At 39.3% G+C, this 25104-nt stretch overlaps 1 protein-coding gene across 2 annotated transcripts; it reads left to right on the plus strand.

The window, feature by feature from the left end:
• The first annotated feature begins 568 nt into the window (after positions 1–568).
• Positions 569–25095, plus strand: mtbp (MDM2 binding protein). Of its 2 annotated transcripts, none has more exons than XM_052065737.1 (23): positions 569–886; positions 1512–1595; positions 1840–1913; positions 2277–2425; positions 3925–3983; positions 4106–4250; positions 4409–4523; positions 7077–7184; positions 9973–10067; positions 10605–10671; positions 10795–10912; positions 12142–12312; positions 13734–13841; positions 17192–17335; positions 19428–19521; positions 19643–19801; positions 20150–20245; positions 20365–20625; positions 20704–20858; positions 22016–22128; positions 23089–23202; positions 24743–24808; positions 24892–25095. In XM_052065737.1, exons 1-23 carry the CDS (start codon positions 820–822, stop codon positions 24928–24930), a joined length of 2601 nt encoding a protein of 866 aa, XP_051921697.1. In that variant the 5' UTR covers positions 569–819; the 3' UTR covers positions 24931–25095. The 2 variants fall into 2 exon arrangements, with proteins under 2 accessions (XP_051921697.1, XP_051921696.1); XM_052065736.1 differs by having other exon boundaries at positions 572–886; positions 13731–13841; positions 24892–25094.
• The last annotated feature ends 9 nt before the right edge of the window (positions 25096–25104 follow it).

The following is a 25104-nucleotide window of genomic DNA, read 5'->3' on the forward strand; positions in this document are numbered from 1 at the left end:
GGTTTTATTTACCAAGTGAAACAGAATTGCTATTCAGTGAATAAATGGCGTATTTAGCAAAGACAAAAAGCCAGTAGTGTATGTACTACTTTACAAACTGTCCCTTGTAATGTTATTCTTGATAATTAATGGTATTCATTCATGTGCAGACACTTATCATAATCTCAAGAATTAATGAACAGATAAATATCAATATACTAGAAATCTAAGCCAGTGTCAACATTCCCAGTAAATCACAATGTTCCCTCACCAGTGAGCTATTTTTAAACAGGCTCGCAAGATACTCATGGTCCTTGGGGCTACCTGGTACCTGCGGGCACCGTGTTTGTGAACCCTGATGTACATAATTATTCACTTTTTTAAAATTGAACTACTCAATCAAATGACATTTTCCCACAATAGTATTTATTGAAATGCAGCAGTATGCTGCATTTGGTACACAGATTAGTGGCATCCTTAGAAAATTAAATAATATGAATTTAGGTTGGGCAAGCATCCTGCAGTTCTACAATTTCAATAGAAAATGTTCAAATCAACTTAACTATGGGAAAATACTGGGATAGGAAAGGCATAAAATGTAATCCGTAACGAGCAAGTGAAAAGTGAAGCAAGGTTAAAAAGTAAAGTAAAAAGAAAAAAAATAATCCTCAATTGTATTTCTGTCCAGTGGGTGGCAGTTGTGTATTTTCCTGCCTAGACTTGCAAACATATGAAAGAGAAGAAGACCTAGTGGTGGGAAATTTGACAGATGGGCAAAATTTGTTGTCAGCAGTTTTAAACAAGCGGGCTTTTATGTTATTATTCGCACGATAATACGACATGGACAGATATGTGCTTGTTTTATCCGTCTGTCAGGCAGATAACGAAGAAACTAAGGAGTGCGAATGTAAGTTTTGACTTCCTTGTGTGAATTATCGCGCGTTTACTAACTAACCTTTCGATCGTGGTGTTTTTTTGTTAGGTAATGAACGTGTCTTTTAAAGACGAAAGGAAGATTTACATTTGACAATACCTTACTAGAGTCACTTAAAGACGGTACAAGCAAGCCGATTACGTGGGAACCATTTCCAAGCTAACTGGAAGTTTGCATTGTTTTGCTCACTCACTTAAAACAATTTGCATGGTTTCATTTTATTTTATTTTTTTGTTGTTTCGGATGTTACAGCTAACGTTCAAGAGTTTCGATGACAATACACAAACTGTCCCAATCATTAGACAATTTGATGTACAGTAATGCCAAGAGTACAGTTCATATTCAAGACAACAGCGCTCAGCTCTGACTGGCACGTCACAGAGTTATATATATATATATATTCATTTATTAACGTTTTAATCACTGGATTTATTTTGTGGTGGTACTGGACTAAGTGTTACATTTTGATTATTTAGCTTTTGTAAAGTGCATTTTCAAACACGCCCCTGGGATGTTTGGTCTTAGATTTCGCATGTGTACCGAATGTTGTGACTGGTTATCGTGATTGTCAGTTTACATCTAATGTTGTCTTGCACAGGTCTGGACCAATCGAAGCAGATTTATGAACAAATTGTGGCATTTTCCTCTCAGGAAACAGCCAGAGGAATCTCTGTGCTCCCACGTGCGTTTTTACATCTATCTGTCTATGTATCTATCTGTCTGTCTATCTATATCTATATCTATATCTATATCTATATACAGTATCTATATCTATATCTATATCTATATCTATATCTATAACTATAACTATATCTATATCTATATCTATATCTGTCTGACTGACTGACTGACTAACTGACAAAACCATACAAAACCATGTTGTTACTGTAAAAGTTACTGTAAAATTGACTTCCTTCTCTTTGCAGCGTGTTCTCTCAGTGGAAGCCCTTCATTTCAGAGGTGGTACTTTGCTGTTCAGGCTTGCCATGGCGAAATGCAGGTAGAATTTTGAAGTTGAAATGCCCCAAAACACACAGTTGCTGTTTGTGCTTGCTTTATTTTGTGATTCAAGAAATGCCATAGACTATGCACAGAAGAAAAATTAATCTACCGGTAATTGCTTCATCCAACACAACAGAGTCACAAGATACTGGTAAAAATACAAAATGCCCAAAATTCATAAATGAAATCAAAATAATGTAATGAACTGAAAAACAATTGAGGTAACTCTTTATTGAATGAAAGGTGACAATATGTGCATATATTAAGATTAAGAAAACCTTTATTAGTCTCGCTATGGATCTGGAATTTCTCCATTGCGAGACTAATAAAGGTTTTCTTAATCTTAATATATGTGTTGTAGTTTTGCAGCTCACACTGGGAAGATGTGGGTGCAGTCCACCAGAGAGTGGACAATGAAGAGGAGAACCAAACTGCTTTGGAGCTTTGTGTTGCTTCCCTGAGTCTTCAGGAAGGATCGGTTCAAAAGTGTGACGAAGCAACTCTAACTGAGTGAGTTTTGATTTTCTCTGCAGTTCTATACCTGATCGTTCATTATTTTTCTATACGCATGGTGTGAGGCTGTCCTGAAATTGTTTCCAGAATACATACATATTCAAGTATGAAGATATTGATGAATCACACAAATGTGCATTTTGTGCACAAATTGCTAAATGGGTTGTAAATGAGGGCCAATGTTTCAATGAATTAATTTGATCATGGCACAAAACTGTCACCGTGACAAAACCTTTATTAACTGCAGGGGCAATATTTTAAGTAAGATTTAACATTCCAAACTGTCATGAAAGTCTTTAGAGAAGTCAAATCTTCAGTAAAATCCCGAACAGTCAAGTAAAGGAGTCTACACAATGTTCTCCTTGATCAGAGATATTTGCAAAGTTTGATGTGAAGCTGGAATAAGTAAAGCCTTCTGATATTTAAATGCACTATACAGCACAGATTGTCAGTAAATAGTTGAGAGTGATTGATGTCTGAAAATGCATATGATTGCCTGTATTAATAGATGTCAAAATAGATTAATGCAATTTAACCTAAAAAAGGCTTACATTACAGATAATTTGATTAGTTTGTGTGTACATGCAGATCCAGCGAATATTAACAACCCTGGCTAAATTTAGTTCCTGTCCAACATACAAAGCTTGAATCAATGAAATATACCTCCTTGACAACAATTTGCACACACATTTTTTTAAACATTGCTTATCCAGACAGGGGCTTGATGGCATATTGTGGCATGTTTCAGGAACAGCACAAAAACTACAAATATGTTTTTCAGTAAATTGATGGGAATAGGTTCCATAGAGGGGGAAAAATGTAATCCATGAATGGACCAATACATTTCCTGGTTCAATTAGAATTTGCATTTAAATTGCTCTCTTCAGCCTGCTGTTCACATTTTTGACATCATGAGACCAGGACACATCTGATCTTGCAAGGCTTCAAAAAATATATTTTCAGAGGACGGTGCCCACTCATCTTTGAGTATCACTGGGTGTCATCGGCAGGTTGGAACATGGATGCAAACTGATTGAAAGAATCGTAGAAAGGCATAAAAGTGAATGCCTTTGAAGAAGTACTGATGGAATGGATCAAAAACCCTCTGCGATTTTTGCATTTCACCTTCTTGTGAGAAACACTGAACAGTTGAGCATTCATACATTTAGAGAAGGTGAAATGGTGTTGATCTATAAAGTTTATATTGCATTTAGGTTCATCCTGAAATTTCACCCAAAAGCTGAATAGCCCTCACTTTTTGTTAGTAGTGTATATTTGGTGGCACTATTCAGATTCCATTCAAATATACCTTTGAGGGCCTTTGAGATGAAATATCAAAGCTGTAAATGCTGCAAACCTGTTTTGCATTTTATTTTGCAAAATAACATTAGTACAAATGCTCTCATCATTCACTTCACACAGCTATTACCCAATATGTGGCGTTATGAGAAAGAAAATCATCATGAAAAAAAATTGTCCCGTTGGTTCTTTAATAGATTGCTCGAGGAGGCCGCAGAAGGAGTGCATGCATTGTCAGACAAACTTCCACCTCCAGGTAGAGTTAACCAGTCCATATTAAATAATTGATTCGATTTTTTAAATGTGCTTTTATAGGTCCTTTTACACTGTCAAATATGTAAATCCATCTATTTTTTTCTGCCCGATCCCTGTTCCTAGGCAAAGCATTGTTAGATGTGCTGGTGTTTGGCTGTGTTGAGGGGTGTCCTGCATTAAAAATCCTCTTACCACTGTTGGGAGCCCTTCGACACATGAGCTCCTGGCACTCTGCCAAGATCACTGTCATCACTCAGCATACGACAGGGTATGAATATGTGTTTCTATCTTTGTACCGCTGGGGGGCATTAGAGGCGTACTCAGTTGCACATGGTACATTATCTGCTCTTGAACTTGAATCTATGATTATATGGACTAAAATCTTGGATTTTACAGCTTAAAGTTAACTCACGATCTTTGTCTCAGGTGGCAAAAAACTGCATCATACCTGAGTGCTGGTCTGTTGGAGTGTACTGAGTTAACCAGCTGTATCAATGCTAGTGAACTTTGGAGAGGGGGCTTGGCCATCAGAGAGAAGAAGGTAATGCTGGAAGTGTGTGTGTGTTATGGTTAATTATTTTTTTAAATTACATGCAGTTTTCAATTCTTTTTGCCCATATGTATTTTTTTACCCTCACCATTATTTGGCCTCGGAGACTGGAAATCATTTTTTTCTCTCTGGACATTACTAGAGTATTGCTCTTAAGTAATCACACAGACAGTGCTGCATAGCAAATAATGTAAGATGTGAGAAATCATCCTGTTGTTATCAGGTGTGTTTGCATGCAGTGTGTGATCATGTATGAATAATCACTGGAGGGCATGAGAGTTGCATCTTTTGAAAATCACTGGCCCGACTAGTAAGTACTTTGTTGTCTCACTTCTATGAACACTGGACAGCACAACTCAACAAGCTGACATAAGTTTAATGGCATCTAGGGTGATTTAGTCAAGTGAAAAGCTCACAAAAAACCCCAAACAAACAAAAAACAATAGAGTATAATAATGACATAACTTGAAAATAATTAATTTATCCTGGAGTACTGCAGAAGGGGCGCCATGATGTCGACTGGTTAGCACGTCCGTCTCGCAGTGGAGAGGTGCAGGGTTCGATTCCGGCTCCGGTCTTTCTGTGTGGAGTTTGCAAAAGTCGGATTCTTGATCTCGGATTCTCATAACATTTTTAATTTTACACCTTAATTTAAATCACATATGAACGTAGCAAGCACACAGCTTCTCGTTGACCTTTTCCAATAAACTGCTGCGAGGAGATGTGAGCAGGCTTAGGCTGGCAGTTGGAGAAGGCTGCTCAGCGGGAGAGCACAGGATGAAGGAATTCCCGGAGGAGCGAAAACCAGCAAACAGATCCTCGTACTGTGTTGTGTGTGTATTTGCACTATAGGCGTGTGTGTGTAAATGTGCATGTTCCTCTCTGGTGGCTCCTTTCCGAATTTTCTGCGAAATGCACGTTGAACAACAGTCCATGATTCAGTTTTTGCAAACCACAAAATGCCTTTTCTGGTTGAGTGAACGCCATTAATGGGCCTGAAAAGAAATTTAAAAAATCAATACCCTTACAAAAAACTTAATGTAATTGGCTTTAAAATGGCACGACCTTTATCTTACTACCATTCATAGTTAAGGAGATATGGGAACTTCAAATATGCCGAAGACTTTTGGAACACCTTGTATATCCCATTTTTCATTACCATCATTTTTTCATGTGTACCTGAATATAGTTTTTAACAGTACAGCCAGCTTGCTAACTGAAGCATATTGCTCGTGAAGGTCCACCAATTGCTGATCAAACACTAACATGAGCCAAGATCGTCCCCCATGTCTGCAAGCTCCAATATTGTGCTGTTAACATGTACTGTACATTGTCTGTCTGCAGTTATTTTATTTTTATATGAAATTGTGGGAGCTTGACCAGTATGAATTTCTAATAGCATAACATCTACCTCAGGGGTCTACAACCTTGTTGAAACTGAGAGCTACTTCTTGAGTACTGATTAATGCATAGTGCCACCAGTTTTGAGACACACTTTATAAGTACCTTTAAGATTTTATCATTAATAAATGATGGAAATGATCTATGTAATGAGGTTGATCATGTTAATGCATTTTTTTACAATAATTGTCAACATTGATCTATCTAGATTCTAGATAGTCAACATATACACTTCATATCAATCTGCAACACTAAGGACTTTCTTTCCGTGACTAGCTCAAGTCTGACGCCGTGAGCTACATAAATCTGCACGGAAGTGTGTTAGACCAGGCGTTGGTAATTGATGTATTAGGGAAAAAAAAGGGGAGGGGCAAGGTTGTTGCCGTGAACACAACTGACACCATTCACCACCACTCAATTAAATTTAAATGTGGTGCACTCACATCACGCATGGAGACATCTCTGTTCAGAAAAGGACACAGTGATCCCTTTCCTGACCAGAATATTGTCGCTGTGCTTAGTCGGTGTGGCAACAGACAACGTAAGGTTACCCTCATTAAATGAGCCGGTGAGAACCGCTACCGACTTAAAAAGTATATGTCCACGGATCTCATGTAGCCATCACCACACTCAAGTCATGAGCAGCACATTGTTCACTTTTCACCTGTTTAAGCATAACGCTGGCACCAGGCCGAAACTCCCTATGTCCCGAATTGGTAAATTTCAAATTTTTTCACAAATTTATACAATGAGTCAATCCACATGCCTAGGCGTTATATTTTTAGTAATTATTGACCAATCTAAATGTTTAAATAGGTTGCTCTTGCTTTTTTGGAGGTACCCTGATTCTGTCCAACACCAGCGATATCAAGGATTTTTTTTGTTTCATATCAAATTTTTTGTCTTTCATTTTTTTTCCATTCCCATGACAGCCATTTATATGGCCTGAATCTGAATCAGTGCTACAGTTTGCTTCTCAGAAGAACCATGCAAAATTGCCTCCATTCCATCAACACAGTTTGACTTATCGGTACATACTGTCCATACCTAATTCATCCCGAGAAACCATGTTTGAGTTGATAAACTGCTGCCGCTGCAACTACATCTGGCAAATTCTGATATTTTATTGTTTGTTTAATTCAGCATGTGTCCGAGCTTCGTTTCGATGGCTTTTCTCTGCGCACTCCTGATTATAAATCCGGTCACATGGAAGAGCCACACTTTACTGCTGACCCCAAACTAGAGACTGAGGTAATTTCTTTCAACATAACTTTCTTTTCAAGCTTCATTCACTCTTGTTGTTGATTGCACGGGAAACTGTCAAGTCAAAAGCACCTCCAAAAAATGTCAACTAAAATTCTGAAAATATTCCTCAAAGCCTTTGTTTTGGAGAAATTTTGGAGAGTTTTCATCATCATTGTGCATGATTTCATGCACATTTGTCAGGACAAGACAGTGAGTGTCTGAATGTTTAATTGTCAACGTGTAAATAACATAAGCCATAGACCCAGAATTGTAACTTATTGTTTAAATACCAGTTGTATTCAGAAGAAAATCCGAACATAAATAGTGTGTACAGGCAAGCAAAACAAATGATTAAAGTGAATATAAACATAAACCTGTCAAACGTCTTCAAAGAGCCAGTGATTTTCCCAAGCATGATGGTTTGAGTCATTACCGGTATTTCCAATGGAAAATTATTTTGTTTGTCTTAACACAAAACCATTTTACCTTCGTTTCGATGGCTTTTCTCTGCGCACTCCTGATTTTAAATCCGGTCACATGAAAGAGCCACACTTTACTGCTGACCCCAAACTAGAGACTGAGGTAATTTCTTTCAAAATAACTTTCTTTTCAAGCTTCATTCACTCTTGTTGTTGATTGCATGGGAAACTGTCAAGTCAAAAGCACCTCCAAAAAATGTCAACTAATATTCTGAAAACACAAAACCATTTTACCTTCAAGAGCGGTTAAAATAATTTCGCATTCCCCTCTTTCATGAGTTGCTAGTGTGGTGGAAACCTGTTAACCAGATTGTTAAAACAGATGACATCACTGCCGCTTTGTGCCCTCTAAGTATTAAAGCCCACGGCCTACTGTTCAAGCAAGTAATAATAGTCCTGTGTGAATTTGTGGCGCAGCTCCCCGGTGTTTGTTTAAAAGGTGTGTAGTGCACAGTGTGAAAGCTGTGAATTGATTTAGAGAGAACACTCGATGTGAGACAAGGTCTTTAATAACATTTGGTAGAGAGCTGCATTATAATGAGCTTTTTGATGTAGATTAATAGCCATAACAATAAAAACCAAGAGGTCTGCACTGTGCATACAAAGTTATGGTTGGTATGGGGTCCATCACACACACAAAAGTGTGCGCGAGCGGGTGTGTGTGCATTAGAGTGAGAGTGAGAGAAGGATCAAATGAAAGCTCAGAGAGGCAGATGGTCGGGATCGTCTTGGCACACAATAAAAAATAAGTAAAAATACTGAAGGACAGCAAAACTGTCGCGGTGATGTTGTACAAACTATATGCTTGCAATGACTCCATCGTAATCGTGACTCTTCACTCCCCCAATGCGTTTGACCACAGGAGACATGGTGGTCACACTCCGATGAGCTATGGAAAAGCCAGACAAGTTTATCCAGTGAGGCATTTATTAGAAATATGAATATTTTCTAACCCTTCTTTTGCTATCCACATGCGAACGCTTTAATGATCACAATTTGAGCAGCAGAAATGAGGGATCACGTCACGGTCTTATACTTACCATCAACCAATAAATTATCATGACGAGGCAGAATTTTACTGGTGCTGCATTTATCCATAGCAGCAATTTCAATGGTACTATGTGGTGTGTAAAGTGAAAATGTTTAGTCAAAAAGTATGGCAGTTACAAATGAGTTGAATACAATGGTCAAGGTTCAAAGGGAAGAAACATGCATGTTTGCCACAGCTTAGTGGGCAAACATGAATACCGGTAAATACATTCTGGGTTTTTTTTTGGTTTTGTTTTTTATTGAGAAGGCAGCTGTCACAAATGTATTTTGATCTTAAGATTTTCAGTGGAACATTTAAATAATTGCTTTGGCACATCAGTGTGAAGCCAAATTGCAAACTTGACCTTTGGCAGCAGTCTGAGTGACTTTTTAGAAAGAACACTCACGACGTTACGTGACTGAAAATAAACACTGCTTGGTGATGTGGGCTTGAATTCTTCTCCGATATTTGCATTGGAGGTGTTTATGACTGAATTGTGTTTTATCGCTTCATTCAGTTTGATCTGATTGAAATGAAGACCCTCGTTTTACAGGAAATAAAAATCAGGAACAATGATTACGTAGCTTAAATGCACCCCACTCAAAACCCCCCAAGAAATAAAATTACTGTATGTTTGTAATTATAATCATCTGCCATTAGAATCAAGATGTGAGTCATTTATTACACTGGTACACAAATGTAAAGAAGGATTTTTTTTATTGTTCATTTGTAACAGGTGAAACAAAGTGGTATTTACTCGAACATTTAAGGGTAATTGGAGCGGCCCGGTGGTCGACTGGTTAGTGTGTCGGCCTCACAGTGCACAAGTGCAGGGTTCAATTCGGGCTTTCCTGTGTGGAGTTTGCATGCTCTCCTTGTGCCTGTGTGGGTTTTCTCTGGGTACTCCAATTTCCTTCCACATTTCAAAAAACATGCGTGGCAGGTACCGTAAATGGAACAGTCTAAGGTTGTTCGTCTATGTGTGCCCTGCGATTGGCTGGCAACCGGTTCAGGGTGTCCCCTGCCTGCTCCTGACGACAGCTGGGATATGCTCGCTCCAACATGCCACGCGACCCTTGTGAGGACAAGCGCATCAGAAAATGGATGGATAGGATAATTCATCTAGTTGTGCAATTGACATGACGATCGTCATTGGAAAAAAATCTAGATGGCTGACACAGTCGTGTTAATATAGTCAGCTGTCTGGACAAATAATTATTTAATATTCCTTGTTTGCAAGTGTGTTTGAGACATGTTTCATTCCTGTTCTTCTTCACGTTTGCAGGTCTTCCAGTACTACGCCCCAGTTTTAGACCTGCTTCATCTGGTTACCCTGTCAGACCTGCCAAGCTTTCTGATGTCCAGCACACACTTTGAACTGTATCCTCACATCTGAAGTCTGTGTTTCCATGCAATGAGTCAGACTCAGAGTCCCCCGTTAGTGCTCATAATAGTGCTGTCCCAATTTCAATTTCTAGGACCTGTAAGAAGTTACACTTAGTTTTAGATGCGAAGCGTAGAGATATGTACTGTATGTATGCAAAAGGAGGAAGCCTTTAAACACAGGAAAACATTAAATAACCTGCACACCAGCACCTGCAGGCTAAAAAAATGCTTTGATTAGACTTGGAATGATTGAACTTCGCAAAACACTGCCGTGCTACCACCACCTGCTCATCCTCATCATAAATATCAAACATAAAACTTTTAAGATTGTGTTTGCTTTGGAATTGACCAAATATTATCCCATTTATCAGTTATATTTCCAAGATACATTTTGGGCATGAGGCATAAAATATGGAATCACTTGTTTTGAAGCCTGCATTTTTAAAATATATAATTTCAACTTCTTCTGCAGCACCCTTTTACTTGTCTTGCTCTATTTTATGCACCTTAACAAGAGAAAAACAACTCAAGAGTGCTGTCTGGCAAGTCAGTGAAATCTAAACTTCTTTTGGAACAGCTCAAGTCACTTCGTGGAAAGGTATTAGTCTGACTACTTTACTTTTTTTCTCTGACATAACTTTTAACCTGCCATACTCAAATGCATTTTGTTCAATGAGAGGCTGTCTGCTAGGAGCAATCAAATATATATGTATGTGCTCAGGTAGGAGCTTTGTTCAGCCTTTCCTGCATGGTCACCTCCATGGCCCAGCCGTCAGCAGCCCAAATCAGCTCCCAGCGCTGGAGAGAATCTCTAGTCAGGAGACCCAAGTCCTTACTCAGTCAGTTCTTTCATTACCTCATTAAATGACGCAAATCTTGCGTATCGGAAATAAACTGGTCACATTGTTACAGATGACAAAGCTTTCTTTGCATGAGGCAGACTCGCAAGTCAAAAACACTGTTAGAAAAATACCAAAGCTATATTAAAGATATAACTGATACAACTTGATTGTATTCCTGTGGAAATTGCACTGCAGAAAAATAATGATAGAAAAAAATATGATTGAAATATGATCTTAATATAGTGGGTTTTAGGGACGTGCTGATCACAATTTTTTGGCACCCGAGCCTTTGCTTCTAAGTATCTGCTGATACTGAGGCAATTTAATAAAAAAGTGTGCATACAAATGATCTCAAATTAATGTAGAAATGTACATACAGACATATAAATGGTACATAAATGTATATACACTTGTATATGTTAAATGTTAATACAAACAAAGTATAGACACATTTATATTATACTAGCTGGTTCGCCGCCCTCCGGGCGGCTCATCAGCTAGTTCCTGCGGAAGGCTGGTAAGGTGGTGGTTCGCCGCCCTCCGGGCGGCTCATCAGCTAGTTCCTGTGGAAGGCTGGTAAGGTGGCCCTTCGGCCCACAAAAGTGTTGTTGCTTGGTTCAACTTTTTGTTCATCTTCATTGCTTATCGCGAAAATAAAGAGATGTTTAGCTCTACTAAATAACTAACAATTTTATTGCAATGCTTGTGGGTAGACATTTTTTCGCTAAGATGCCCGCGCGATCGTAGTGAGCCACTGCCTGAGCGGCGCAGTGGCGGTGCGCAGTGGCGGTGCGCAGCGGCGGTGCGCAGCGGCGCGGTGAAGTAGGTACGTTTTGAAAAGGGACGGAAGGACAGACCGCGTGCGGGACGACGCGCAATATATATATAGATGGGCCAATCCACTGATTTAATGCAAGTTGCTTTTTGTAACTCTCAAAATAAACATAGCATTTTTTTTTTTTTGGCCATAAATTTGATGATACACCTCAGAGGTGGGGATGGGTTGAAAACTCCTATGTTAGTGCCAAACAGATCGAAGGCACATTAAATGAAGTAAAAAGGCACGCATGGCATGATGCACCAGACTAAATCAGCGCCAGCTAATGCTAACGTCACGTGGCATCCCTCATTGGTTTCATATTGTAGTGCAGTAGCAAGTCTTACTGTAATAGCTTCAGCCAGAAGAATATATCTGTCTTGACTGACACTAATATTTCATCTTGCAGCACCTGATGTCGAGGTCAAGGGAGAGAGTGCTCACTACTTCTTGTTGGTCCAGGGTTCAGACAATACTGAAGATGGAGTCTGCACAGTCAGGGTGTTGCACTCTGACTGTCAAATTAATGGCGTGCCAGCCATGGCATCATTCTTGGGACAGAAGCTGCTGTCATCATCAGGTACAGTGTATTATAATGCTGGATGTACGGTATGTTTATTTTTGCGAGGTCCTACACACCAACATGTACCTACTTGATTTAGTTTTCCTTTGATTTATGATTGAGTAAGCATGTTAAAGCCATGAAGAGTACTCACAAGAAAAGAGTTATTCACATCAATATTTGGGACTTATAGCGTGTAATCAATGCCAGCAGTTCCATTCACCTATCCTATACACAGTGAAAGGACAAGATGGCAGGGTTGTGTGCAAACATAAATCATTAGTTGAGAGATGAGAGAAAAGAAAATGTATTAAGTGGGAAAAAAAAATAATGCATTAGACTCCAAGCAAAAAAATAAATATATAAATCAATAATTGAGTAATTGAAAAAGGAAGTTATTGCCGTGGGAAGTAAAGGTTTCAACTTGGTGTTTGTATTTGTAATCCACAAGAGGAGCTCCAAATAAAAATGTATTGGATGGAATCACACATTCAGAAGTTGTAAGAAATTTACGCTCACCTTTTAAAGAAAAAAAAAAAGATTTTAATAATTAATTTTGTCATGCAGGCACTAGGACTGAGCAATTGACATGGCATTATAGTAGAATGCAATTTTCAAATCGCCGCTAAAAATGCTATGGTATATTTTGGTTGTTCGGTAGCCACTGATTTGTTTGCATTATTCTTGTCATCAGATTTATGATTTGCTGTCTTTTACTGATGTTCACGCCACACTTCTTTGTTAGTGTTTTGTGAAGGTATAGTGAATGCTGCAGACTGCAAAAGTCCTGATTAATCTGATATTGTTTAATGTAATGCACAATACAGAATAATGTTTTACTTGTTTATTAAAAAAATACATAGAAAACGGACCTTGAAAAATAATTAAATTTTTAATTGAAAGGAAAACAGTAAAAAGCCACCATTAGATTTTTTTTCAAAATCATTCATCCCCGGCAGGCCCTAATGTGTGTGCGTTGGTCCATTCTCGGCAAGCATCACCCTATTGTTTTAAAAGGTGTCCTTGTCTGCTCTTTGACTACAAATGATATTCAAGACAGTTCCTACCATTGTTAACATTTTATGCAACCTTCAGAAGACATCTTTAAAATACTGTCAAATATGCCCCAACTGCGCTGCCATGAGTCAGCAGAGTTTTCACGATCACTAATCTTTCCCCCCAACACTCAAGTGTAGAAAACAATGTCTTGCAATTTTTAGACACGTCTTCTACTGCCATTTGTGTTTATTTTTGTCTGCTGAAATTTTGGTGTTTACTGTGCTTGATATTGCTTTGAGGTGTAGCTTAAGGCAGTGTCACATATCCCATGAGACCTTGCCCCAATTCAGAATGAAGCTTTGCACGGACCATTCTCAGCTGGGCTGGTAATGCACATTCATCTGGCCTTTTTCATTCTCCGCTTTTTCTCCATCCAGGAGGTACAAGAAGCGACATCCTATCTTTGCCTTGTCTCCAAGGAGACGGTCTGCTGAGGAGAGAGCGGAAGGTGGCCCAGGTCCAGGCACTGGTAATTAAAGAATACTTCAGTAAGTACTTGTTCGATAAAGCTGGTGACATGAAAAAATAATGTGACCAGATTCAGAGGGGTACGGAATGTGGTACATCCAGAGCAAATTACATTGTTGAAAGTGACCAACAGTGACAACAGTGTGTATTGTGGCATGCAAAAAAATCACTGAATTCATTTTGTTAATACTGTAATAATAACAATAATATAACCAGGAAGTATCGAGTAAAGAATATGGAAATGTTATATTGTAATCATCACGAGTAATCATTACGATTCTCAGTACTACTACACTAACCTACACGACCCCAAGAAATGTACTAACTTGAGACAACAGTGTTGTATTTCATAGTGGAGTGTCTCAATCAAAATCTAATTTATATGGGGCTTATTTTTTATCAAATAAAAACACTTGGCACACGAAACAATGTTTTGGATTTTAATCGATGAATAAACAACAAAATTCATGGATAAATATTTGTTTTTCATTAGGCTCCTACTCACACAAAGGTTACTGTGATGCCAATTTTCAGTGAAAAAATAATGAACTGGTTGCACTTGAGGCTCCAAAACCAACCTTTGTCTTTTACGTACTCTGAAGCAGTGTTCACTGAAACCTTTTAAGATAAGATAAGATAAGATAAGAAAAACCTTTATTAGTCTCACAATGGAGAAATTCCCAATTCACAACAGCAAAGTTATGAAAGTAAGAAGTAGAACAACAAAATAAAGGAGCTGCTGGAAAGGCAGCCACTCTCACTGCGCCATTTTGAAGTCAAAATAACAAAAATCATCAACATTTATTTACATCAAGTATAAAAAAATAGCATGATTTGCCATGAATTAATATGCCACGTTATTTAATATGCTTCTCCCCAAAAACCACCCGTAAAAAGCAAACATCATTATTTGTGCATAAATCGCCCCCCCTATTTGCTGGTATCCTTTCTCATCAGAGTGAATAATATGAATGAATAAAGAAAGGACAAAGACAGGACCTGATTATGATTTATTACTGTATATCTTTTATGTTCAATAAACAAACAAACAAAACAAAAAATAAATTCATGGTGATGCATTCGAGCTAACACGTCAAAGAAGTCCTTCACTTCTACACTGTGAAACCATCAGGAGGTGTTTAATTGGGTTCGTTTGCACATCTTTCCATCCACCCATTTTCTGATCCGCTTATCGTCATAAGGGTCACGGGGTGTGCTGGAGCTGATCCCAGCTGTCTTTGGACAGTGGGCGGGGGACACCCTGAACCGTTGGCCCTCCAATCGCAAGGCACACTTCACGTAGAAGAACAACCATCTGCGCTCACACTCACACCTAAGGACAATTTAGTGTGTCAACCTGTTGGGCATGTTTTTGGAATGTGGTAGAAAACTGGAATACCCGGAGAAAACCCACGCAGGCTCTGGAATCGAACCCTGTACCACCGCTTTGTGTGACCGACACACTAACCTGTCGACCACTGGGCCGCCTTCGTTTGCACAATAGTCTTATTACAAGAGCAGAACTGAGGCAGTCTTTCATTTCAAATAGTGTTAAGCCCCATTTTTGTTTGGCGTGTGTACACCACACGCACACACATTCATGTTTGCTCTCCTTGGGTTCAATTGGCTTCTTCTTTGTACAAAACACACTATTGTGCTCACGACGTCTTCTTCTGTGCTTGTAATTGCGGTATAAATCGAAGTACAGTATTCATACTATGGCCTCTACGCAGAATATCGGGGTTGGGGTTTTCTTCTTGATTTTTTTTCAACCAAGCATTTTATCAAATGCATTTTGAGTTAAACGTATTGCGCTGTACTAAAAGTTAATTAAAACTGGACTGTCCTGAAAAACTTCTCACTCACTCACACAATACCCGCTCGCTTCCTCCCTTCTGCCTGATCGCTGTTGAAGGGGCTGCAGACAAGAAAAAAACTACTAAGGAGTTGACATTAATGAAGAATTTAAACGGGTATATTATTATTTTTTTTCTCGCGTCATTGGTCTACTATAAACTCTTTCATTTCCTCTTGCACAATAGACATGATTTGATTATAGTAAAAGTTGGAAGCCCAAAATCTGTGAGTCATCCCTTCTCCCGTATCAGCCATTTTGGGTATTATTTTCAAGTGATGTGGTATGACCAAACGTCACGCTACTCACTCTGAAGTAAAAACAGAGAGCAGAAGAAAAACAAATACAATTTATTCCAAACTACTACTTTTTGGTTGGTTGATACCTCACTGGACTTGTTTTTAGTGTGTGTGTGTGTATGTGTGCGTGTGTTTGTGTGCGTGCGTGCGCGCGTTCAATCCCACAGGAAGACATCAAACCGATAGCTGCAAATGAAAATCAAAGACTAAATTTCATAGAATGATACTCATTGGCAGAGGAGAACAGATATGAGTCAAAATATTGTCTTTTCATGTGTGTTGCATTGATTAATTTGCTTGTTATTGGGGTTGTAATTTGCAGTAGAAAAATTGTCATATTGAGATTATTTTCTCGTAGTTTGACACACAGAGATGGCTAAACAATTTACCTAAGATGTCAATTTGCAACAAACGAATGTCGGTATACATTATGCTGTTTGATGTTCAGTCTCAATAAACAAAGACATTGTTTTTTTGTTTGTTTTTCTCGTAGCTACAGAGAAGGAGATCTAACACCATCCCATCAGTGGCCTCGCTCAACTTCCTCGTTATTGCTTTAGGCACTTGCTGGTGCATAGGATGATTCGCAATATCATTAATTTACAGACACAGAGCAGACAGCGCAAGTGAAGCTATAGCGGAGTACAGTGAGATAAAAGAAAATGAAGTTCTTCAACCTTGAGGAAACAAACTCAGACTGCGCTTTGACAAGACTGCGAGGAGAGCTGACATACCACAGGGCTAATTGAAAATTGCTATATATACAATTATTTCACATTAAAATGAGGAGGCCGCCTGTCTAGTTACAAAAGTTAAGAAGAAAATTTGAAATGGAACAGAAAGTTTAGTTACTGTCTGATGATTAAGCAAAAAAAAAAGGGGGCAGTTGCAGTATTTCTGAATTTATTGACTCTTATGACTGATATGATATGATATATGACTGATATGACTCTTGGTTGAGGTGTGGAAGTCATTACCTTCGTGTGCCATATGTGACTACCCTGAATAAGCATTTCATCAAGTGGTTGCACAAAATAAGATCATCTACTACTACTCCACAAAAATGTAAAAATGTAATTGGGTTTTGATGCTTTTTTGTTTGTGCAACCACTTGATGAAATAAAAATCGAGTAAATTCAACATACCATTTTTTTCTGTGTACTAATGAGAACTTGTCTACCAAAGTGTCACTAGGCTACTCTGTTTGTGTTTCCAGGACAGAACAAAAAATCCTCTTTGGTACCACTCAGTGACTTGAAGGCTATTCTGAACATGGCTAGGGAGCAATACTTGAGGAAGTCTGACTCCATGCTTCCCCGCGCTTCTTCCCTGACCGACAGCATGGCCACGAAGAACCCAGGTACGATTAGAGTGATACAAGTCGATGCGTGCACACAGTAGTCCCAAACTGTTTGGACGGATTTATGCAATACCCGTTTGAATGAAGAGTACACTTGTTTTGCTTGTAAATCTCTAACTAAAATGTTATGATTGAACTTCTTGCTGTACTTGACCTTTGAGAAGTCTTTCATGATTAAATCAATTCAAAACTAATCAGAAATTGTGAGCAGTGCAGGACGCATTGACAATCCATATAACAGAAACAGATAAAGATTTCGTTGTCACTCTTGCAGTTTCCCACAGCAAATATTCTGACTTGCCGATAGATATCTGTTCGCTCAAGTCAGCAATGCATTTATTACGAATAATGCTGTGCACTTCGAGCTGGAAATGAAAACAAGAAAGACGATTCTGCCTTTAAGGTTGAATCCTGTCTGCTTACATGTGACATGCAGCAGAGGTGAAATTTCTTTCTCTCAATCCTCAGTGCAAATATGCATCTCAAGCACTTCACATATCCGAAACACTAGAGTTAAAAATGTATGGAACTAAACAAATGCTGACCATTTGATAAGTATTTATTTATTTATTTATACTTCGCAAAAATAATTTCAAACCTACTCAGTTGTCATCCGTGTAAAATTGCACAGGAGTGGGGTATGGCAAAGCAGGAGCCATTGCGTTTTGGTGTCGATCTGGTTGGTGGGATTTAAAAAAAAAATTCATTTGCACCTTGAAATAGCCTGTGCAATGACTTAAACCCATTTTTACATGAGTTCATGTTCACGGTTTAATTAGCTTTGTAGGAACTGTCGTAATCACTTACAACCAGAGGTCATCTTTGGGCATGAATCAGCTACTACTTGAAACCGGTAGGTAAGGGGTATGTGAGTTTCATTTACAAACTCATTGAGTCTCTACAGAATATGCAATTTGAATAAAGTTTTTAACAAAATCCTTTTGAATTATGAAGAAAATACACTTTGTACTTTCAAATTAAGTAGTCAATGTCTATTGGAGTTGTCCTTATATTCATGAAAGTCAAACTAAAACGATCCAGCCACAGTGAACCAAAAATGCCATCTGCGTCCGTGTTCCATCACCATTTCATTGTGTATGCTCTGTGGCGTGCAAAGGTGTGTTGATGCCCAATGCCAACGTGCAGTTGCAGGCAGACTTTTACCCACGGGAAACCAATTGTCAACAGGGTGGATGAATGCCCACCTGCCTTGTTTGAATGCTCCCAAGCGATGTTTGTAAATATAGTTCCTGCAGGCTGTAGTACTGTATTATTAAACATTCAAATTTTTTAAAGCAACTTTTCTTGTACTTATCCATGGCTTACCTACCGGCAGGGGAATAGCTCAATGAATCACCAGGCACCAGTTGTCGCACATTAGCGGTTGTGACGCATCATTTTGAGTGACAAAAAAATAAATAAATACATTAAAAAAGCATTGTTTTGCATTTTGGTGAAATTAATTATTTCATTTGAAAAATGCACAAATTAAAATAAAAACTAGTTGAAATGAATTACTCAATATTTATTATTTTCCAAAGTCACAGATGGATGAAAGAGTTGCATGCAGCTTTTGAGCCGCAATTTGCTGACCCCCATCTTTTTTTGACCTTTTCTGCACTCTGGGTCACCCAAACAGTCTGACCGTCTGAGCACAAAAAATGCAGTGGTCATACATCAATGTACCGTATTACTCACATTTTGGGCAGTGAGATTTCAGTTCCATCTGCCATGGGTTAAGCATCTTGAACTGTCCTCGAGCTAAAAGTTAGGATAACAGCAGCAATCAATCATACTGTGCAGCTTACCGTGTACGGTATGCGCATGGAGGGAGCCTTGTAGGTTTGTTTATGATTGCACCACAGGTCTTTTGTTGCCCTTACAAAATGCTTTCTTTGGCTAGTAAATTAAGTGAGATGTACAGCTCTCACACGTGTTTTTCCAACCTTCATCTTGTTCTTCACCTCATCTAAAGGTCAAGGTATGGCTCAACAACATAACAGCAACTTAAAATCTATTATAAAGCTGAAAGACAATGTGATTTGATTTGTCAACTTGCTCCACCAAGTCCAACTTCTTTCTTTTCTAATAGCATTAGAAACAATGTCCCACACTCAATCTGTTTGGCCTGAGAGGAGTGTACTCCACAACATTGAGAACCTACAGAAAAGACGACAGAGGGGAAGGTAAAGTTTACTCTGTGGCATCTAAATTATCTGTTCACAGCGTTGTGTATTATTCAACATACTGTATGAGCATTCAATATGAAGTATATCGCACTTATTAATATTCTATATTGTCCATTAGACTTGGCTTGTTGGGTTCTGGCTCCAGTGACAACCTTCTGGGTCCAAAAGAATGTGCTAAGGGTTCCACTACCTTACTGGATGCTAAAGAACTTTTAAAACACTTCACACTCGATGGCAAGCCAACCAGTGAGCTACAACCTCTGCCCCTTATTAGAGGGTAAGATGGGTCGTTTGAATGAGCACTGTTTATACCTTTTTCTGAAAGTATAGAAAAGCATTAGAGTCACGAGACAACTTGAAAACATGATTGGGGTTAAAAAAAAACAAAAAAACACGACTACAGTTTTATTGGCAGACAGAAAAAAAGGCTAACACAAAATGACTGTATTATGCAGTTCATTGCTAAGAAGAAGCTCGGTCAAGGTGAGAATTTTATTTTGATCATTAGTCTGCCTCTGTAATACCTGTGTGACCTTTTTTGGAACACCATTTGGAAGGAAACATGATTAATTTGGGCTGACAGACCATCTCATTCTACTCTATTATCTGTGCTGTTTTGCTTCAGTCATAATGCGTTCCAGTTGTCATCGGACTTGTGTCCCGGGAGTGTCAGTAAGATGTCCTTTAAAAAGGCCACATCATCCCATTACCACGGAATCGAGTAAGTATCTTCCACCTCAAATTCCTTTGTGAGTTGGTGATTGGATTCTTTTCACTGCACATTTTAAATTTTTATTTTATTTAACAGTCTGATGGCTTCCTATCTTTGGGTTTATATAGCTTCTGCCTGGATAACCAGTGCTCCTTAGACCGAGACCAGGCTTTTGTACGCCTCCAGTCCCGTCTCATTCGCTACGAGACGCAAACCACCTGTTCCAGGGAACCATGTGTCCTACCGTTTGCGACGAGCCCCGCCCCTTCTCCCGCAGTGATGTCGGAACCAGGAAGCGTTCCTGATGGGGAGACTCTGCAGAACACTGACGTAGCCCGACTCAAACGCAGGTCCTGGGACACAGATGTTGGAGGCTATCCCCGCAAGAGGTAGTGGAGGGGTGGCTTAATGAGTCGGTGGAACCATTTCAGTCTTTAACTGTGAAACAATTGAAATGAATGATATAGGCAAGCCAAGTCAGAGAGCAGCGACTCCTTGTGTTCTCAAAGCAGTGGTGGTAATGGGACACACATTAACATCAACTCACAACGACAAACACCCAGATCCCAGTCGGTCTCCTCTTCCACACCCTCTTCCTCTTCTGCTCCAAGAACATCATCTGGTAAAGTCAAATCAACCCAACTTTAACCAAACAACTTCATCTTTTGTACTCATTTTCTTCCTGTTCACAATTTTGGAGAAACGTAGCAACGCAATGACCAAGTGAGCATTGTCAAAGCTGAACTGAAGTAAGGTTTTATCAATACCGTGGTACCATGACTTATCAGTTTCATTCGGCCAAAAATCTCCAAGGTCATAACTCAATTTTCTTGTGTATCCAGTCAGTTTTCCCTATTAAAATGAAGTGAATTTGATTCAATTCGAGCCCCCATAAAGCGAGCATAATTATTTGTTATTGTATAAAAACACAGTGAAGAAAAAACAAATGCATTACTGGTATTAACATTACTGTATTGTATGTCCTTTGACAGTGTTACTGTATTTGTGTGTTGAATGTGGTGTGTTGTGACGGTGTGCGTTTTAAGGTACGTAGTGGCTTTGTGAGTGACGTCAGGGCCTGGAGTCAGCTAGAGTGCTTGTGAGCAAAGGTGGGCATAGTCAGTCCGGTGAGTCCATCAGTGTTGCCGTCAGTATTTCAGGTCGTTCCAGTCCGATAAGTCGGCGTCGGCAGCTAAATGGCGTCGCACGAATGTACTGGTGGTCACACGTAGGTGGCGCGCACTTGACACACAACCAAATACAGGAAAATCTAAAAACTAAAACTGTGTTGTACTGTAAACCTCGCAGTTCCACGGACCTCAGCAACGTGTCCTGTATTGGTGTTATTTGACCAATCACCACGCTGTGCGTGTGTATGTCTCTTGTTTTTATTAATTTTTTTCTTTATTTGGCTATGTGTCGGCGATATGGAAATTATGTTCTCACATGGGTCCGCCTGAAACAGCTGACGGAATCAGTGACAGACTGACAGACCTTACGTCAGTCTGACGCAATGCCCACCTCTGCTAGCGAGTGTTCTCATTTTGTGTTTGTGTGTTTGGCCGTTTGTCCCATTTAATAAACCTCCTTGCCCACATGCAAAGGTGTCAGAGTAGCGATTTTTGTTTTTCCCTTTCACTTGAGCGACGGCTCGTCGTTTGAAAAATTTGCAAGTTAGGTCACTCTTAAGTCAAGGTATTTTTTTACACAGAATATTATTGTATCTTTCTCTGTCGTCGCAGTTACATTGCCTTATGGTTAGCTTTGGTTTCTTCCCAGGTTTGTTGAATCAGTCTTCAGCCGACAAGCATAAAACGCAGGAGCAGAGGACTGATCACAGGCTGACAGACAGTAACAATGCCAAGGAATCACGTTCCCAGAAGCACAATAGGGTGAGTTTTTTTTTGTGTGCCGACGAAAAAAGAACTACAATTTACGATCATTACTCATGACATTATTATTTTACCAAACAATTTGTGTCTCTTTTCTTTTGAAACAGTTGCTTTTTACATCTGTATAAGAAAAAGAAACATTATCAACAATTTTACAGATACTTGGAACAAAACTTGTGTGCAGGAAAATTCAAAGAAATGTTTTTTCATTATGCAGACCCCCTGAAATCTTTCATGATGAAAAAGCCTTAAATCAAGTCTGCAACTTACCACACACACCGACTTACACTCTAGAGGCCGACAACAAATTCAACCACAGTCCTCCCAACAAATGACTGTCGTATAATTGGTTTAGCAAATATACATGATGTATGTTTTGGATGTTATCGCTTGCTGTGCTTACCGCATGACGACACACTCACTCAATTACCTGCGCACACGACACGGGCTGAATCCCGACCTTGATGTGTTTTGATCTGTGAACATTATGCTAACGAGACGTGTGAGTGGTCAGCAATACTAATGTGCAGGCGTCTGCACGTGTACAAAAACAGTTGCCGCAATTCAGGAATAACGACAGCAGTTAATTTAGGACAGAAATTAAAAAACAGTCTCTTTTGTGGACCTGAAATGATCTCTGTGTAATTTAGTACATTTATTCGGATCGGCTACTGTCGAAAGAGTGAAGGTGGCTCCTTTTATTCCCGAGCGTGCGCTGTCAACTCTGTGACTAAAACGGTGTGCCTTTTACCTGAGAGCTCACACAATCGTTTTAGAGATAGTAAGGCCATCCTTCTTCAAAGTCATGACGTTTCGAAATCCATTCTTGAAGAAAGCAGCCTTGCTAAAATTAGTTTCTGTGAAGCGGGATGACGTTTGGCGATAAGGGAATTAACACGAGTAGATTTAAGGTTTCAGTATTGTGTCCATGAGAACGTGGGTGTCCTCTGTTGCCCTCAGATGCTGCAGGAGGTGGTCGTTAAAACCCTCAAACAACACGGGATCAGTGCCGAGCATGAATGCTTTGAGGCTTGCAGCAAGAGACTGTTTGATATCTCCAAATTCTTTCTCAAGGTTGGTGCCCACACACTCTCAGCGCTGTCCACTCCAAACTCTCTTTGTCAGTTGGCACCCTCCCGCCAGGATTGCAATGTCCACCATATGTTGTTTTTTGGTTACAAATTTGCGCGACAAATAAACCTCAATGGGAACGGTTTGACTGAACTTCCCTTGCTTTTCTTCCCAGTATGTATTCTTTATTTATTTTGATCCATCCTGATTCCATCTGGCTCCCCTTGCGAGTCTGTTCCCCCGCACTTCTTTCAGAAGGTTCTCCCGAGTGTTGGCGCATCGGTCTTGGATATCATCAACAGCAGCCTCTCTTCTGGTGTAGTTCCCCAACAGTTTAAACATGCTGTGGTCCAACCCTTGATCAAGAAACCTGGTCTTGATCCAGATGTGTTGTCAAATTTCAGGCCCATTTCCAAACTGCCTTTCATTTCCAAAATTCTGGAAAAAGTGGTGCACATGCAGTTGAAACTTTTCTTGGATGAACATAACATCTTGGAGGTCTTCCAGTCAGGTTTCAAGATGATTACCTCTCTGAGCTCATCCGTCCCTACACACCTGGTCTGTGTCAGGTCTGTGGACCAGACATTATTAGAAGTACCAATAACTAAACTGAGGCTCAGAGGGGGATCAAGCCTTTTCTGTTGCTGGTCCCTCTCTCTGGAATGACCTCCCACTGAACATTCGGCAAGCCTCCTCGCTGCCCATCTTCAAAGCCCTCCTCAAAACTCACTTGTATTCTTTGGCATTCGACTCAGCATGACTTAGATTTGTTCTTGGTTTTAATGTTTGGTGCTTTCTACCGCCTTTATTACCGATTTGTCTTACTGTTTATTGTGCATGTTAAATTTCTCCATGTACAGCACTTTGTATGCAGCGAGGGCAGTTTGAAAGTGCGCTATAAATACTGTTGACTTGACTTGACTTGAGCTCCAATTGTAAAGGGGACGCATAAAGGAAAGTGGACTTTCAATGTTTATGTACAAGTAATTTGATCGCCGGGGTGCCTGGACACTTATTACCGGTAAGTGTTAAATTCAACAATTAAGTAAATAAGTGGGTATCTGCCTAGTTTTGAAAAAAAAATTCTCTGAACAAGATGTTCTGTACCTCTGCCCCAAATGTTACGGCAATTAAAGACTAGTTAAAATAATAACCATCCCATACCAAGTTTTTCAGCCAGTGACTTGACACTTTGGCCAGTCAAAGATTCAGAACAAAAGAACCACTTTCACGTGTTGACGGAAGCTCTTTTCAACAAGAGAGGCAATCCGAGTTGCAGTGTCAGCACAGATTAGTGTGCCAACAGTGCGACCATTAGTTTCTAACGTTATAATGTTCCTCTGATTTATTGACCTAGGCAAAACGCTGTTGGGTATAAGTTATATTGATTTTAAAATAATAGCTAAAAAACATCTTTGTTGTCTTTTTCAAGTGTATTTGTTTTTGTACATTTTAGAAGACGTTCTTTTAAACTTTTGAGCATTGACTTCAAATCTTCACAGAGCTCGACAAAAACAATAAGAGTGGAAATGTTTGTTCTCAGGACCTGAAGACATCTCGCGGTCTGCATGAGGAGATGAAGAAGGCAGCTTGCAGCAATGCTAAACAGGTTACCATCAACGTGCATCAATGTTCTCTTCTACACGTTAACGCATTCAAATCCTCTTCAACTCATATGTTGTGTTATCATAGGTCATTGACTGGGTGCTGGATAAGACCTTGAAGAGCTGAAGATGATTTTGACAAACACATATTGAGTCCTACTTTCAAATTTCCATGTTTTACTTTGACATGTTTTTGTATTATTGTGTACCTGTTATTTTATATATATTAATGAGTCAATTTTAATTACTTTAAAAAAGTCCCTTCTGTTTTAACTATATATATACAGTATATATATATACT

Source organism: Hippocampus zosterae, chromosome 5 (genome assembly GCF_025434085.1).
Source record: "Hippocampus zosterae strain Florida chromosome 5, ASM2543408v3, whole genome shotgun sequence".
NCBI classification, from domain to species: domain Eukaryota; kingdom Metazoa; phylum Chordata; class Actinopteri; order Syngnathiformes; family Syngnathidae; genus Hippocampus; species Hippocampus zosterae.